Source organism: Trachurus trachurus (genome assembly GCF_905171665.1).
Source record: "Trachurus trachurus genome assembly, chromosome: 15".
Classification (NCBI taxonomy): Eukaryota; Metazoa; Chordata; class Actinopteri; order Carangiformes; family Carangidae; genus Trachurus; species Trachurus trachurus.
In genome coordinates this window covers 241,339-260,232 of record NC_139906.1, presented here as the reverse complement: position 1 = coordinate 260,232, position 18,894 = coordinate 241,339, and the positions used below count along the sequence as shown (strand labels likewise).

Here is an 18,894-nt window from a genome sequence, read left to right as displayed (position 1 = left end):
ATTGCTGCGCAGCAGCTATTATTTCTAGTCAAAACAAATCTCATTATACTGAAAATAAGACCGATCACATTAAAAAGCAGCTTGTTTTTAGACACTTTTTACTTTTTTTCAAGCAGATTTTCACTTGAAATAAGTAGAAAAATCTGGAAAATGGATCAAGTTTTTCTTTCTTATTACAAGCACAAAAAACTTGCTTAGGATTTCCACCTTAAAAGAGAGCAACAATGAGGTAAAATACCAAAGACACATATACATTTGTAAGACAATAACACACATTTGCGATGGCACCAAAATACCAAAGACACATTCAGTTCACATTAATAAATATACATCAACACTTACACTGCAAAAACTCAAAATCTTACCAAGAATATTTGTCTTATTTCTAGTCAAAATGTCATTTCTAGTCAAAACAAATCAAATTATACTCAAAATAAGACTCGTCACATAAAAAGCAGCTTGTTTTAAGACATTTTTTACTTCTTTCAAGCAGATTTTCACTTGAAATAAGTAGAAAAATCAAAATCTTACCAAGAATATTTGACTTATTTCTAGTCAAAACAAATCTCATTATACTGAAAATAAAACCGATCACATTAAAAAGTAGCTTGTTTTTAGACATTTTTTTTTACTTCTTTCAAGCAGATTTTCACTTGAAATAAGTAGTTTTGACTAGAAAACTAAAAGTTTTTGCAGTGTGCCGTGCTGTTACATCAGTTTCAGTTCAGTTTCAGTTTGATTTATTTGACAAGGGAGAGTGTACATTAATAAAACATTGTGAAAAAAACAAAACAAATGTAAATGCACCCGAGTTAGCTAAAAAAGCTAGTTTTCATCGCCGGTCCCTCTGCCTGATGATAACAGGGCAACCATGAGGTAAAATACCAAAGACACATTAATAAATATACATTTGTAAGACAATAACACACATTTGCGATGGCACCAAAATACCAAAGACACATTAAGTTCACATTAGTAAATATACATCAACACTTACACTGCAAAAACTCAAAATCTTACCAAGAATATTTGACTTATTTCTAGTCAAAATGTCATTTCTAGTCAAAACAAATCTCATTATACTGAAAATCAGACTCATCACATTAAAAAGCAGCTTGTTTTTAGACACTTTTTAACTTTTTTTCAAGCACATTTTCACTGGAAATAAGTAGAAAAATCTGATAGTGGAGCAAGTTTTTCTTTCTTATTACAAACACAAAAAACTTTCTTAGGATTTCCACCTTAAAAGAGAGCAACAATGAGGTAAAATACCAAAGACACATTAATAAAAATACATTTGTAAGACAATAACACACATTTGCGATGGCACCAAAATACCAAAGACACATTCAGTTCACATTAGTAAATATACATCAACACTTACACTGCAAAAACTCAAAATCTTACCAAGAATTGTTGTCTTATTTCTAGTCAAAACAAATCTCATTCTACCTAAAATAAGACTCATCACATTAAAAGCAGCTTGTTTTTAGACACTTTTTACTTCTTTCAAGCAGATTTTCACTTGAAATAAGTAGAAAAATCTGATAGTGGAGCAAGTTTTTCTTCCTTATTACAAACACAAAAAACTTACTTTCACTGGCAGATTTTTCTACTTATTTTAAGTGAAAATTTGTTTGAAATAAGTGAAAATGATCTAAAAACAAGTTACTTTATAGGTGGTGAGGTGGAAAGAGATTAGTTTTGACTAGAAATGAGACATTTTGACAAGAAATAAGACAAATATTCTTGAAAGATTTTGAGTTTTTGCAGTGTGCCGTGCTGTTACATCAGTTTCAGTTCAGTTTCAGTTGAATTTATTTGACAAGGGACAATGTACATTAATAAAACATTGTGAAAAAAACAAAACAAATGTAAATGCACCCGAGTTAGCTAAAAAGCTAGTTTTCATCGCCAGTCCCTCTGCCTGATGATAAAGGGCAACCATGAGGTAAAATACCAAAGACACATTAATAAATATACATTGTAAGACAATAACACACATTTGCGATGGAACCAAAATACCAAAGACACATTCAGGTCACATTAGTAAATATACATCAACACTTACACTGCAAAAACTCAAAATCTTACCAAGAATATTTGTCTTATTTCTAGTCAAAATGTCATTTCTAGTCAAAACAAATCAAATTATACTTAAAATAAGACTCATCACATTAAAAGCAGCTTGTTTTTAGACACTTTTTACTTTTTTTCAAGCAGATTTTCACTTGAAATAAGTAGAAAAATCTGAAAATGGATCAAGTTTTTCTTTCTTATTACAAACACAAAAAACTTGCTTTCACTGGCAGATTTTTCTACTTATTTCAAGTGAAAGTTTGTTTGAAACAAGTGAAAATGATCTAAAAACAAGTTCATTTATAGGTGGTGAGGCGGAAAGAGGTTAGTTTTGACTAGAAATGAGACATTTTGACAAGAAATAAGACAAATATTCTTGGAACGATTTTGAGTTTTTGCAGTGTGCCGTGCTGTTACATCAGTTTCAGTTCAGTTTCAGTTTAATTTATTTGACAAGGGACAATGTACATTAATAAAACATTGTAAAAAAAAAAAAAAAAAATCGCCAGTCCCTCTGCCTGGTGATAACAGGGCAACCTTAAAAAAGAGCAACAATGAGGTAAAAAACCAAGGACACATTAATAAATATACATTTGTAAGCAATGGCGATTCTGGGGGGTGGCCTGGGGTGGCACTGGCCACCCCTGAAAACTCATTGGCCACCCCTGTGGCCACCCCAAATTTGATAGGTAGTAAAAACGGGCTATACAAATAAAATTGCCTTGCCTTGCCTTGCCTTGGTTAAGTTCGTCAACACAAGAAACAAGAGGAACGCTGTCACACACTCCTCTACACACAGTCACTGTAGCTGTGCCTCGCTCCGCTTTCTCTCTCTCTCTCCCTCTCTCTCTCTCTGTCACACACACACACACACACACATACGGGCGCATAGGTCGCGCTTGACCGCTAATAAACGGTAAATGCGCTATATCGCGCTAATTGTACAGTGTTGAAATTAACACACTTTATACAGAGTGCAGTCAGACACCAGGCTAAAGAGAGAGGAACAGCAGATCCTCTGACTGCGCAGTCAGCTGCAGGTGAGTGACAGACAGGTGACTGTGAACCAGCGACACCAGTGAGGCACAAGTTAACGTCCGTTTGTGGTCAGACCTTCCGTCACGGGGTCGGGGACGAGCTGCTGCATAACTGACACACATCAGGCTACTGTAGCCTAGGCTAAGTCCTCCTGTTAATATGTTTGCTGTGAAATAGGACTAGACTATATAGCTGTGCAGTACCTATTCTTAGTAGACCGGAAAGCAGCAGATGATAGAAGCGTCATTACAACCAGAGGAGACAGGAGATTTTTATTTTTTAGAGAATTGAGACTTGACTTGGATTTGGTAAAAAAAAAAAGACTTGTGAACATCTCTGGCCCCCACTACTTAACTTTAGTTTTCATTCTTGCATTAGAGCATGGCATTTAATGTTTTAATGTCATGCTGTAATTTTCTGTCATGTTTGTACATTTACTAGCTATACATAATGAATATTGCACTGAAGCTTGATTTTAAGAAAATCGTGAATCAAATCAGAATTGTAATATCTGCCCGAACAATTGCAATTAGATCTTTTCCCAAAATCGTTCAGCCCTAGATGCACTTAAGAATATCCATGTTCTGTGTTTCTAAGAAACTTGTTCTGTAAATTGTTTACTTGTGATCAAAAATCTGAAGCTCAGTGCTGATGCTTTTCTGTAAATACTATAGTTTTCTAATAATAATAATAGCAACTTCTTCCAGTTTTAGGCTTACAATTACAGGTTAAAGTCCCACCCACTCCATAGGCTGCATACAGATAATTTTTATATGGTTGAAGAGACAATGGTGTAGCTACTTGCTCATCCCTAGCCATCTGGCCACCATCTGTGTCACCTGTATTGTTACCTACGTTTGCTTTACTAATTTAGGCAGCATCTTGTGATTAAACAAAAACACACGTGTGCTGGCAAAAAACAAACCAAAAAATCAAATTCCAGTATCTCCAACAAATTTAGATGTAAGATAAATAATAACATAAACCAAGCATGTTAAGAGCAATTTCAGTTTTTTCTTACAAGCATAGTTTATCTTTTGCTTACAGATAGGCCTACACTTTTTAATGAGGCCTATCTTTAAATATTAAGCTTTAATTTGAGTTTTTGGGTTTCTTCTGTTGCCTAGATTGCTGTGTTTATTTAATCACTAGATAGGGCTTCAATTAGTAAAGAACACACAGGTAACAATACAGGTAATACAGATAATGAGCTAACGACTGATGAATGTTATTCTATAGGATGAGTTAAGAGCAGGTGAATTTTGCTACCCTGATACAAATTGTGAAGAGGTGAGGACTTTTATCCACTACAAGGCTCTTAGAAAAGCTGTACCCTATCCTGAACAATTACTGATTAAAAACCGACATGTTAAAACAACCAGAGAGTACCAAGAACTGTGAAAAAAATACTGTTTTTTAAAAGTTTTTTTTTTTTTTTTTTTTTTTTTACCAGTAAACCTTTCTTCTTGACATTTATGAGACAGGAAATCATGGGCGAGAGAGAGGTAATGTGACATGCAGTAAAGAACCTCCAGCCAAGATTTGAACCGCGGTCGGCTGCGTATATCACAATAGTTTTGTTATGCCATGGCCACCCCACACTAGCTTTGTGTCCCATCTTGGCCACCCCAGTAAAAATATCCTGGATACGCCACTGTTTGTAAGACAATAACACACACCAAAGACACATTCAGTTCACATTAATAAATATATATCAACACTTACACTGCAAAAACTCAAAATCTTACCAAGAATATTTGACTTATTTCTAGTCAAAATGTCATTTCTAGTCAAAACAAATCTCATTATACTGAAAATAAGACAGATTGCATTAAAAAGCTTGTTTTTAGACACTTTTTACTTTTTTCAAGCATATTTTCACTGGAAATAAGAGAGTAGAGGATCACTCCGCCTTAAAAGACGGAGCGACGCTTCCCCGCTGCTGTTACTGCAAAAACTCAAAATCTTACAAAGAATATTTGTCTTATTTCTAGTCAAAATGTCTCATTATACTGAAAATAAGACCGATCACATAAAAAGTAGCTTGTTTTTAGACACTTTCTTTTTTTTTTTTTTTTTACTTTTTTCAAGCTTTTCACTGGAAAGTAGAAAGTAGAAGTTTATTTACTTCAAGCAAGCCGACATGTTTGTAAAACTCGATCTAATTCAAAGTTTCGCGCGAGACCCAAGTTGACGCTCGGTGTGTTCAGGTGCAGTGGGAAGCTCCCGTTTGTGTCATAAACACAGGAATATCAACACTTGACTTGCTTCAAGTGAACATTTTTTCCCACAGACAGCGTCAGATGGCGACTCAAACATGCACCCAGAAGTTTATTCACTTGAAGCAAGTCCAGAGTTGATATTCCTGTGTTTATGACACAAACGGGAGCTTCCCACTGCACCTGAACACACCGAGCGTCAACTTGGGTCTCGACTCCGCCAGACTTTGAATTAGATCTAGTTTTACAAACATGTCGGCTTGTTGAAGTAAATAAACTTCTGGGTGCATGTTTGAGTCTCCATCTGACGCTGTCTGTGGCTTTGAGGGATGGAAACAGCCTAAGCAGCAGAACTTCAATCCGCTCCCATTCATCGCTGCCGTGGCGACGCGGGGACAGACCATAACTACCGCAAAACAGGAGATATTAAACTGAAAACCTTCAGATTCCTTCTGTTAGACCTAAAATGTTAGGAACATACAGCCTGAGGTGAATTTGCCTGGAATTGTCCTTTAACTCTTTAATATTTCTACCTTAACTCTTTCCACCTCAACTCTGTAGTATTTCAACTCTTTAAGATTTCCACCTTTTAAAAACCAGCCTATTTTTTTAGGCCTTTTCTCGAAAATTGCATATCCATAATAAAATGAGTATATCTCTGCAACCATAAGGTCTATTTGAATACTTTTGGTGTCATAGTAAAGGGAAAAAATTGAGGAATTGCTGAGATGTGTAAATTTCAGTATATCTGTTACTGGTGAAGAGTAAATGAAGATGACACACAGAAAAAAATTAATAAAATTAATATTCGCCTGAAAAAAAAATCATATTTTTGATGAGTGCCCTTTAGAATAATGCTAATGAAGCTCAAACTCTCTATAAAATCATTGTACAACATATGAACATTGTCTCTGCAGTGGTTGATTCTGATTAATTGAAGCAGGACAAAAAAATTTTTTGGTCAATATGGACCAGTTATTGTGTTTGCAATAAATATTGATGTGGTTGTGTGTGTCTTTCTTCCTGCAGCACAGAGGGAGGGGGGGGGCGAGTCCAGGTGAGTCCAGGTGAGTCCACAGTTTTACAGGTTTCTTCAAAGCATTTGGACAAAAATGACCTGAAACAACCTGCGATGAAAACACACCTGAGTATCTGTGAGTACTTATAGGTAAGTCAGATCTTTATACTCCTGGGTGAAGCCGTCTCCATGACAACTGGGCTGTGTTTATATTGTAGGGACTTTTAATGAAACAATGTAGAAGTACAGCTGCTTCGTTTTAGTTTCGTCTCTGAAGAAGCAGTCGGAGTGAGAGTTCTGTGTGTTTCCCTCCTCTGTGCTGCTAATCACAGTCCTGCAGAGAAACTCAGACTTTTAATGTGAAAGGTGGTTCAAGCGCCCACTGGTGGCTGAGGAGTGTTACTACAACTACTACTGTAATACCATCACTACTATTACTACAATGACTGATAATAATGATAATAATAATATATTTTTCCTCATTCTACACATTTCTTGGCTGATAGACATTAATTTAAAGGTCCAGTATGTAATATTTGTCAATGTTTATTGGTGGAAAAAGGAGGTTTTTATACGCACATCATGCTGTAGGCTGTTGAGGTGCAGGGCAATAAAAAGTAACGTAGAAACAGAGAGGGTTGCCCGGCCGCACACTCTTAAAGGAGGTCACAGTGATTTATTTAGCACTTGCACAAACGTTTTCGACCATGTGTGGTCTTCTTCAGGTGCCAACAGAACAAAGGAACGCTCACACCCATATATAGGCTCACAGGTGTATGGGTGTGAGGTCCAATTAGGTGAGGAGGGGCGAGCCTGAAGGTAAGGGGCACATCCTTCAGCTTACAGTATTTAATTATACACTTTTAAATATAGAAAATCTTTTAAATATAGTCAATGTTTATTGGTAAAATCTGAATCTACTACCAGTGAATATATTTGTATAAGTGTATAATTGCTATAAAATAAAATCTGTTTGGTTTTCCTGGCCTTCTAATTCTTCTTTTATATGTATACATTTAGCAAGGGTGGGGCGGTGCGAGGCTACAGTCCTCACCGCAGAGTGACGGCCCCGGTTTGAATCCCGCGTCGGGCGGCCCTTTCCTGCATGTCATTCCCCCTCTCTCTGCCTCAAAATAAATAAATATATAAACATATAGCAAGGGTCTTGCTTAGAGAGTGTGGCACGTTTCAAGAGTTTCACGTTCATAAATAAAGAATAGAATTATTTAATAGATAAATAACATAATATGAATGCTAGATGTCACTGTTTTCCCCTCATTTATTTTACACACTGGACCTTTAACTGAGTATCTACTTTGTCAGCACATGTAAATACATTGTTCACAGGTTAAATGTCTTCTGTACAGATGTGCGTCTTTGTATGTTTTATTCCATATATCATATATTTCTGATAATTATTGTTTAACCCTCTATGTACCATGTTGCCCTCAGGCATCATACCACTTTTTGTCCTGTCACATCTCCACAATTCATCCCATTTAATGCTGTAATACTTTAAAAAAGAGAGGAGACCTTAGAGAACCAATAACAATGCTTTAATTTATCACATGACTTTCAAGAAGCCACTGAAACCCTTTTCTGCAGACTTTTTCAAAGGAAACAGGTTTGCCATTTTGCTCCACTAAAACGGCCTGAAAACATACAGTAACTTCCTGGCCCTTTTTCATCTGGAAAAAATATATTTACACTAATAGATTAGTAAAGTTTAATTTTTAATAGTTCCATGCAATTTATTTACTTATTAAATAATGGAAACTTGTTAAAATGCACCTGTTGCCCCAAAGCAACAACGTACCATTATAGAAAATTGCAATGTTGCCTTGAGGCGACAGTGGACCATTATGGAATCAAAATTGCATTATGAGACTATGGTAGTGTGTGTTTAGGTGTAAATATAATGTTCAAAAACATATCACTCATCATAATTTTGTTTTTTATCCTTAATAAATGTGATTTTGGATGCAGTAAAGTAAACATCAGGCTATTATGATGATGATGAGGAAGATGAGAATGAGAATTCGGATGAGGATGAGGCCAGTGAAGGGGAAAGTCTACAGAGACTGGTGTTTCTAATACAGTAGATGATGAACCGTAATAGTACAATGTTGCCTACAGGCTAAAAATCCCAAAAACCTCCAAAAATAAATAATTTTTAAAAATGTCTTTAGATTATGTTTATTTAGTCTATTTTGAGACTTAAAAACACTCCAAACATTTTTTCCCCACTGGCATCATAATGCAGCGTACCATAGAGGGTTCAAAGTTTAATAATAAAGTTTAATTCACAGACAAATGTTTTCAAGTGTTTGCAGTGACATTTATTTAAACTGCAGCAAAAACATAGTTGAAAAGCTGTAAATGAGAAGTGACTTCCTGCTCTCAGGCCTAATGACTCATTAACACTCAGACTTCAGAAAACACTCAAACTGTAGAAAATGTCCAAGTAAAAATTGTACACCCGCACACACACATCAGGGTTAGGGTGTGTGTGTGTGTGTGTGTGTGTGTGTGTGTGTGTGTGTGTGTGTATGTGTGGGTGTGTGTGTGTGCATGAGTGTATGTGTGTGTACTGTATGTGTGTGGGTGTGTGTGTGTGTGTGTGTGCGCCGGTCCGAGACAGACCAGAACTATAAGGCACCAAACTGAAGTCTGATTGATCCGTCACACTGAGACAAACAGTCGAAGCTCCTTCAGTCGTTAATACAAAACACTCAAATCTACCGTGACCCAACGAGACGAGACCGTCGCCTCGCTGAAAACTAACTTTAAATAAACCTCATCACACACAGACACATGTTCATCTGTCTGCAGCTCCTCCTCCGTGGCCGTGTGGCGTTCACTGACCCTCTGTTTAGATGAGGCTTCGTTCTTCACATGTTTCTCTGTCCAGTCACATGACCGAGGTCTGATGAGAGCAGCAGCGTCCGGGGTATGGAGTGTCGAGAGCGCCACTGGAGTCATTTCCTGTTTCTTATCAATTAACTGCATGAATCTAAAAAAGCACTGATATATTTCTTTATTTCTTTATTCTATAAGTGAATAATAATAATTTAATGTCTAGTTTATCTCTTAAAGCCCCAGTACGTATGTGTTCCCTCCATCTAGCGGTGCGGTTGCATATCTGAACGTATGAACAAGAAGTCAGTGTGATGTCAGTGAATGGGTGAAAGGTCATGACCTCGTTTCTGAAGCATTAAACTCATTAATATTCACACACACACAAAGTGAAGCGTTCACACACACACACACACACACACACACATCTGTAAAAGTGGGCGGGGCAGCAGAGCCACAGGAAGTGGGCGGGGCAGCAGAGCCACAGGAAGTGGGCGGGGCAGCAGAGCCACAGGAAGTGGGCGGGGCTACACGTTGATGGCGTGAGCGTGCTTCTTGCACAGAGGTTTGTCTTTCTTGGAGTAGAAAGGTTGACCCTCGAGGTTCACATGGCACACCTGCAGAGAGACAGGTAGAGAGGTGGAGAGTGAGACAGGTAGAGAGTGAGACAGGTAGACAGGTAGACAGGTAGAGAGTGAGACAGGTGGACAGGTAGAGAGTGAGACACGTAGAGTGTGAGACAGTAAAACAGTGAGACAGGTAGACAGGTAGACAGGTAGAGAGTGAGAGAGTGAGACAGGTAGACAGGTAGAGAGTGAGAGAGTGAGACAGGTAGACAGGTAGACAGGTAGACATGTAGAGAGTGAGACAGTAAAACAGTGAGACAGAGAGTGAGACAGGTAGACAGGTAGAGAGTGAGACACGTAGACAGGTAAACAGTGAGACAGGTAGAGAGTGAGACAGAGAGTGAGACAGATAGACAGGTAAAGAGTGAGACAGGTGGACAGGTAGAGAGTGAGACAGTAAAACAGTGAGACAGGTAGACAGGTAGAGAGTGAGACAGGTAGTTACCGCGCAGACGAAGCAGGTGTCGTGCCAGGTGTGGCCCAGAGCTTCGATGAACTTGTCACCAGCTTCAACTGGGAAGTCGCAGCCGTGACACTTAGTGCTGAAGAGAGCGATGTAATCTGGGAGGAAGACAGTTATTGATCAGTTATTGATCAGTCATTGATCAGTCATTGATGAGTCATTGATCAGTTATTGATGAGTCATTGATCAGTTATTGATGAGTCATTGATCAGTTATTGATCAGCTGTACCTTTCTCACAGTACGGCTCTCCGTCCTCCATGTGGAACAGACTGTTTCCAAAACCTTTTCCACAGGCTGCACAGACGAAGCAGGTGGTGTGCCACGTCTGCCGCAGGGCGTGCATCACTTCCTGTAACACACCACACACAGGTGTTAGACAGGTGTTAAAGAGATAGTTCACTCAAAATTGAAATTTCCCTCATGATCTCCTCCCCCTCATGTGGACTAAGGGCTGGGAGAAGTTTCAGAGTCCTCCGTGGCTTCTCTGAGTTACAGGGGGTCTCGGCGTAGCAGTGCATGTCCATATGACGGTTGCAAATGGATACCAACTGTCTTCGTAACAAAAAGACACACCAAAAAACATCCAAATACCTCCATGCTGCTCGTATGTAATGTCTGTCTTGTATTGAAGCCCCCAAATGCGAAATTATCCCGAAAAATATTAAATAAGTTTATATTTCAAGCTTGTTTGTAGCGGAAGCTCCTCTTCCCAGTCCGTCCAAATTTGACGAACCGGGAAGAGGAGCTTCGAGAAGCTTCCGCTACAAAACAAGCTTGAAATATAGCCTAGACTTAATAAATTTTTTTACGGACAATTTTGCATTTCGGGGCTTCAATACAAGAGGGACATTACATACGAGCAGCATGGAGGTATTTGGATGTTTTTTGGTGTGTCTTTTTGTTACGAAGACAGTTGGTATCCATTTGCAACCGTCATATGGACATGCACTGCTACGCCGAGACCCCCTGTAACTCAGAGAAGCCACGGAGGACTCTGAAACTTCTCCCAGCCCTTAGTCCACACGAGGGGGAGGAGATAATGAGTGCAATCCCTTTAAGACAGGTGGGCAGGTCTTAGACAGGTGTTAGACAGGTGTAGAACAGGTGTAGGACAGGTGTTAGACAGGTATTAGGTGTTAGACAGGTGTTGGACAGGTGGACAGGTGTAGAACAGGTGTAGGACAGGTGTTAGACAGGTGGACAGGTGTAGGACAGGTGTTAGACAGGTATTAGGTGTAGGACAGGTGTAGGACAGGTGTCTCACCCCCATGATCTTGGAGTTGCAGCGGGCGCAGGTCGGGGCGAAGAACTCCTCGTAGCAGTTCTCACAGTAGACGTTGTTCTGCTCCTCCACGAAGCTCACGTCGGCCAGGGACATGTGACAGTAGTGACAGTTGAACTCCTCCGGGTGCCAGGAGCGGCCCAGTGCCACCAGGAAGGGGCCCCTGGAGATCACCATGACAACCATCACCACGACAACCACCACCACGACAACAACAACCACAACGTTACCTATAGACCCATTTACAATGACTACGAACGTGAGCTGCGATGGTAACGGAAGTATGTCAGAGAACAACAGCTTGTCAAGTTAGGGCTTCATCTATAGAGATACGGTATAGGTCTTTATCTATAGACATACGGTATAGGTCTTTATCTATAGACATACGGTATAGGTCTTTATCTATAGACATACGGTATAGGTCTTTATCTATAGAGATACGGTATAGGGCTTCATCTATAGACATACGGTATAGGTCTTTATCTATAGACATACGGTATAGGTCTTTATCTATAGACATACGGTATAGGTCTTTATCTATAGAGATACGGTATAGGTCTTTATCTATAGACATACGGTATAGGTCTTTATCTATAGACATACGGTATAGGTCTTCATTTATAGACATACGGTATAGGTCTTCATCTATAGACATACGGTATAGGTCTTCATCTATAGACATACGGTATAGGTCTTCATCCGTAGACATACGGTATAGGTCTTCATCCGTAGACATACGGTATAGGTCTTCATCCGTAGACATACGGTATAGGTCTTCAATCATAGACATACGGTATAGGTCTTCATCTATAGACATACGGTATAGGGCTTCATCTATAGACATACGGTATAGGTCTTCATCTATAGACATACGGTATAGGTCTTCATCTATAGACATACGGTATAGGTCTTCATCCGTAGACATACGGTATAGGTCTTCAATCATAGACATACGGTATAGGTCTTCATCTATAGACATACGGTATAGGTCTTCATCCGTAGACATACGGTATAGGTCTTCATCCGTAGACATACGGTATAGGTCTTCAATCATAGACATACGGTATAGGGCTTCATCTATAGACATACGGTATAGGGCTTCATCTATAGACATACGGTATAGGGTTTAATCTGTAGACATACGGTATAGGGCTTCATCTATAGACATACGGTATAGGGTTTAATCTGTAGACATACGGTATAGGGCTTCATCTATAGACATACGGTATAGGGCTTCATCTGTAGACATACGGTATAGGGCTTCATCTGTAGACATACGGTATAGGGCTTCATCTGTAGACATACGGTATAGGTCTTCATCTGTAGACATACGGTATAGGGCTTCATCTATAGACATACGGTATAGGGCTTCATCTATAGACATACGGTATAGGGCTTCATCTATAGACATACGGTATAGGTCTTCATCTATAGACATACGGTATAGGTCTTTATCTATAGACATACGGTATAGGGCTTCATCTATAGACATACGGTATAGGGCTTCATCCGTAGACATACGGTATAGGGCTTCATCTATAGACATACGGTATAGGGCTTCATCTATAGACATACGGTATAGGTCTTCATCCGTAGACATACGGTATAGGGCTTCATCTATAGACATACGGTATAGGTCTTCATCTATAGACATACGGTATAGGTCTTCATCCGTAGACATACGGTATAGGTCTTCATCCGTAGACATACGGTATAGGTCTTCATCTATAGACATACGGTATAGGGCTTCATCTGTAGACATACGGTATAGGTCTTCATCTATAGACATACGGTAGCTATAGGTCTTCATTTATAGACATACGGTATAGGTCTTCATCCGTAGACATACGGTATAGGTCTTCATCTATAGACATACGGTATAGGGCTTCATCTGTAGACATACGGTATAGGTCTTCATCTATAGACATACGGTAGCTATAGGTCTTCATCCGTAGACATACGGTATAGGTCTTCAATCATAGACATACGGTATAGGGCTTCATCTATAGACATACGGTATAGGTCTTCATCTATAGACATACGGTATAGGGCTTCATCTGTAGACATACGGTATAGGGCTTCATCTATAGACATACGGTATAGGGCTTCATCTATAGACATACGGTATAGGTCTTTATCTATAGACATACGGTATAGGGCTTCATCTGTAGACATACGGTATAGGGCTTCATCTGTAGACATACGGTATAGGTCTTCATCTATAGACATACGGTATAGGGCTTCATCTATAGACATACGGTATAGGGTTTCATCTGTAGACATACGGTATAGGTCTTCATCTGTAGACATACGGTATAGGGTTTCATCTGTAGACATACGGTATAGGTCTTCATCCGTAGACATACGGTATAGGGCTTCATTTATAGACATACGGTATAGGTCTTCATCCGTAGACATACGGTATAGGTCTTCATCTATAGACATACGGTATAGGGCTTCATCCGTAGACATACGGTATAGGGCTTCATCTATAGACATACGGTATAGGTCTTCATCTATAGACATACGGTATAGGGCTTCATCCGTAGACATACGGTATAGGTCTTCATCTGTAGACATACGGTATAGGTCTTTATCTATAGACATACGGTATAGGTCTTCATCTGTAGACATACGGTATAGGTCTTCATCTATAGACATACGGTATAGGTCTTCATCTGTAGACATACGGTATAGGTCTTCATCTATAGACATACGGTATAGGGCTTCATCTATAGACATACGGTATAGGGTTTCATCTGTAGACATACGGTATAGGTCTTCATCTGTAGACATACGGTATAGGGTTTCATCTGTAGACATACGGTATAGGTCTTCATCCGTAGACATACGGTATAGGGCTTCATTTATAGACATACGGTATAGGTCTTCATCCGTAGACATACGGTATAGGTCTTCATCTATAGACATACGGTATAGGGCTTCATCCGTAGACATACGGTATAGGGCTTCATCTATAGACATACGGTATAGGTCTTCATCTATAGACATACGGTATAGGGCTTCATCCGTAGACATACGGTATAGGTCTTCATCTGTAGACATACGGTATAGGTCTTCATCTATAGACATACGGTATAGGTCTTCATCTGTAGACATACGGTATAGGTCTTTATCTATAGACATATGGTATAGGTCTTCATCTGTAGACATACGGTATAGGTCTTCATCTATAGACATACGGTATAGGTCTTCATCTGTAGACATACGGTATAGGTCTAGACCGAATCGCCTTGTTGTTTACAACTACTTCCGGGTAGAAAACCAGTGGCCGAGGCGAAATAGCAGCTAACTTCCATTACCAAACTGCGCGTGCAGCTTCTTACGATGGCGTAGGCTGTAAACGGGTCTATAGGTCCTGAGCACACATGTAATTACTCTGTGATGTAACGAGCTGACGATGTGTGATGTCATCAGCTCAGGTGAGTTACCTGATGATGCTGTTGCAGGCTCCACACAGGGGGGTGCGGCTGCCGGCGGCAAACCTCTCCGCCCTCTGGGCCACGCCCCTCGCCACCGGGGGGAAGGGGGCGGGGCTGGGGGTGACGGGGGCGGGGCTGGGGGCCGGCGGCGCAGCGGGGGAGGGGTTGGGGATGTAGGCAGGGGGAGGGGGGGCGGCCTGGGGCAGCGGCTGCACCTTCACAGAGGTGGTGGTCTTACCGGGGTCAAACTTATCAGCAAAGTTAGTGTCAGTCACCCAGGGGGGGCGGTTAGAGGAGCCTCCAGCGGGGGAGGGGGCCTGGGGGTGGGGGGGCTGAGGGTGAGGATGGGAATGAGGGTGGGGGGGCTGAGGGTGAGGATGGGAATGAGGGTGGGGGGGCTGGGGGTGAGGCTGGGAATGGGGCTGAGGGTGGGAATGAGGGTGGGGGGGCTGAGGGTGAGGCTGGGAATGGGGGTGGGGGGGCTGGGGGTGAGGATGGGGCTGGGGTGGGGCTGAAGCTGGAGGCGGAGCCGGACCTGGAGGCGACCAATGAGACGGTTCAGTTAGGAGGGGGGTCAACCTTGAACAACTAGCAACAGAAGCAAACTCAACTGATTTTGTATCCTCAACATGTCCTGAGTGAGGGGGGGGGGAAAGCCCGGAAGAATCCCATTCGGGGAAAGTTTGGGAAAAGACCAAAATATAGCCCATTCAATAATTAATGGGATACGGAAACATTTTTTTTTTCGTGTCTTGCCTCACTCCCGAGTCCATGACCAGCAGATAGACACCATCCTTTCCACTGTGTGTGCAGCAACAAGGGAGATAGAGCCGTATCGCCGTAATTAGCTTAGCTCAAACACTGGAAGTGTATGGGTAGTGTTAGCCTGCCTCCACCTAAAGTCGCTAATTAGCTTAGCTCAAACACTGGAAGTGTATAGGTAGTGTTAGCCTGCCTCCACCTAAAGTCGCTAATTAGCTTAGCTCAAACACTGGAAGTGTATAGGTAGTGTTAGCCTGCCTCCACCTAAAGTCGCTAATTAGCTTAGCTTAGCAGTGTGTCGTTAATTTGTCTAAATACCAGCTGTTTACAATTTTGTTGGGACGAATTCAGCGCTACTCAAGCTAGCCGTTGTGATCAACGCACTTCCAGTTACTTTCACAAAATAAAACACCCGTTGCCCTTTACATACAGAAAACCATGACGATAGAATTTGTGCTTTTACTTTGAAATAGGAAGCTAACCTACCCTCGATGTAGCTAGCTTGAAACAAAATAAAGCGTCTTTGCTTGAACCCTCCGTTTTGACCGATCTCGTCCCGTTAGCGGCATTTGACCGCTCAAGATGCCTTACCGGAGAGTTTTGTAGCTCTGAGACGAAGATCGGCCCGCTGGTTTCCGTTTAGAGTTGCTGAAGATCAAAATCAGTTGAGTTTGCTTCTGTTGCAATATGTTCAACCTTTTTTTTTCATACAATGACTGGACGAAGAGCTGGTTTCCATGGTTACTGCTCTCACCTGGTTGGGAGGGGTAGATGCAGGCGGTGCTCACCACCTTCGGGGGGGCGGAGCCAAGCGGGATCTGGATGGAGCTCTGCTGGGTGGGCGGGGCTTGCTGTGTGGGGGGCTGGTGGTGGTACTGCTGTGGCATTGGCTGATACTGCTGGGGGGGCGGGGCCTGAGGCTGATACTGCTGGGGGGGCGGGGCCTGAGGCTGATACTGCTGGGGGGGCGGGGCCTGAGGCTGAATGTACTGGCTGCAGAGGGAGGAAACAGAGCTGCTCTGTCATTGGTCAGGTCCTGTGATGTCATCATGACAAGTTTATAACATAACAACAACAATAAATACACAACTTGAACATGAGAGCAGCCTGAGGTTAGCTCAACAACAACAGACAAGACAACAATAAAAGACAAAACAACAACAACAATTATAACAACAATAACAAAAACAACAACAAACACAAACGAACAACAACAACAGCAGCAGCAGCTGTGCGATGACTGAGTCGACGATTAAAGGGATGAGGTCGTTATGTAGCAGTGAACCAATGAACCAGCTCTGTTAAGCTTCACGCTGGCTCAGCCAATCAGGAGTGAGCTGGCTCAGCCAATCAGGTGAGAGCTGGCTCAGCCAATCAGGAGTGAGCTGGCTCAGCCAATCAGGTGTGAGCTGGCTCAGCCAATCAGGTGAGAGCTGGCTCAGCCAATCAGGTGAGAGCTGGCTCAGCCAATCAGGTGAGAGCTGGCTCAGCCAATCAGGTGAGAGCTGGCTCAGCCAATCAGGTGTGAGCTGGCTCAGCCAATCAGGTGAGAGCTGGCTCAGCCAATCAGGAGTGAGCTTGTACCTGGAGACGGCGGCTGATTGGCGGCTGTAGCCAGAGACAGACTGACGCTTCAGGCTGCAGGTGTAGAGACAACAACACAGGTCACCATGACAACATGTCTGATGGTGACCCGCTGCTCCTCACTGAGAGGAGGAGGAGGAGGAGGAGGAGGAGGAGGAGGAGAAAGGAGGAAAAGGAAGGAAGAGGAGGAGGAGGAAGAGGAGGAGGTGGAGGAAGGAACAGGAGGAGGAGGAGGAGAAAGATGAGGAAGAGGAAGGAAGAGCAGGAGGAGGAAGACGAAGGAGGAAGAGGAGGAGGAGGAGGAAGAGGAAGAAGAAGAAGAGGGAGGAAGAGGAGGAGAAAGAGGAGGAGGAGGAGAAAGAGGAAGGAACAGGACGAGGAAGAGGAGGAGGAGGAGAAAGATGAGGAAGAGGATGGAAGAAGAAGAAGGAGGAAGAGGAGGAGGAGGAGAAAGAGGAAGGAACAGGAGGAGGAAGAGGAAGAGGAAGGAACAGGAGGAGGAAGGAGGAGGAGGAGGAGGAGAAAGATCAGGAAGAGGATGGAAGAAGAAGAGGGAGGAAGAGGAGGAGGAAGAGGAAGAAGAGGGAGGAAGAGGAGGAGGAGAAAGATGAGGAAGAGGATGGAAGAAGAAGAAGGAGAGGAAGGAGGAGGAAGAGGAAGAGGAGGAAGAGGAAGAGGAAGGAACAGGAGGAGGAAGAGGAGGAGGAGGAGAAAGATGAGGAAGAGGATGGAAGAAGAAGAAGGAGGAAGAGGAGGAGGAGGAAGAGGAAGAAGAGGGAGGAAGAGGAGGACAGCTCCTCAGTATGACATGATGACATCATCACGTGACAGATTCCACACACACTCAGCCTCCTGTTTCATGTTGAGTCACTGAGTCTGTGTGTGTGTGTGTGTGTGTGTGTGTGTGTGTGTGTGTGTGTGTGTGTGTGTGTGTGTGTGTGTGTGTGTGTGTGTGTGTGAGTGTGTGTGTGTGTGTGTGTGTGTGTGTGTGTGTGTGTGTCAGGAGGAAGCAGCAGCGATCGATTGGACCTAATGGAGAGATGATTCAATCAGAGCAGAGAGAAGAGGGAGAGGGAGAAGGGGGGGGGGGGGGTGACCGTGGTAACAGGGTAACCATGGTAACGGTTCCTTCTGGTTGTGGGTGGGGGTCGGGGGGGGTTCAGGTGCTGGGAGGTCAGAGCTCTGCCTCCTACCTGCTCCTCCTCAGCTCCTCCTCCTCCTCTTGCGCCGCTGCAACACAGAGAGGAGAAAAAACACATGATTCACATGTGCAAAATTTGGCACATGTGAAGTTTCATGTAGTTTTGACCCAATTTTATTATTAGTCCAGGCAAAATTGCGTTTTATGACAGACTAATTGTAACAGAAGGTTTTTCACCATACATCATTTCTATGAGGTGTCTAGAACAACAAACTAAAAGTCCTAATGAATCCTAGTTGTGGAAATATGTTTAATTCACATCATTATTTACTGTATAAAGTCTATGGTGCTGACAACAATACACCCCAATGGGGCTATTTTT

At 42.0% G+C, this 18,894-nt stretch overlaps 2 protein-coding genes across 2 annotated transcripts in view; both read right to left on the bottom strand.

Moving 5' to 3' along the window:
- Positions 1-18,894, bottom strand: part of mea1 (male-enhanced antigen 1) — a 272,028-nt gene that overhangs the window by 224,708 nt on the left and 28,426 nt on the right. The gene's annotated exons all lie outside the window — the stretch shown is intronic.
- LOC310997952 (LIM domain-binding protein 3-like) overlaps positions 8,669-18,894 on the bottom strand; it is a 34,959-nt gene continuing 24,733 nt past the window's right edge. The window contains 7 exon segments of the mRNA XM_083987805.1: positions 8,669-9,827; positions 10,282-10,397; positions 10,529-10,649; positions 11,565-11,745; positions 15,035-15,379; positions 15,381-15,390; positions 16,542-16,780. Of these exon segments, the coding sequence (XP_083843931.1) occupies positions 9,738-9,827; positions 10,282-10,397; positions 10,529-10,649; positions 11,565-11,745; positions 15,035-15,379; positions 15,381-15,390; positions 16,542-16,780 (1,102 nt within the window). The 3' untranslated portion in view covers positions 8,669-9,737.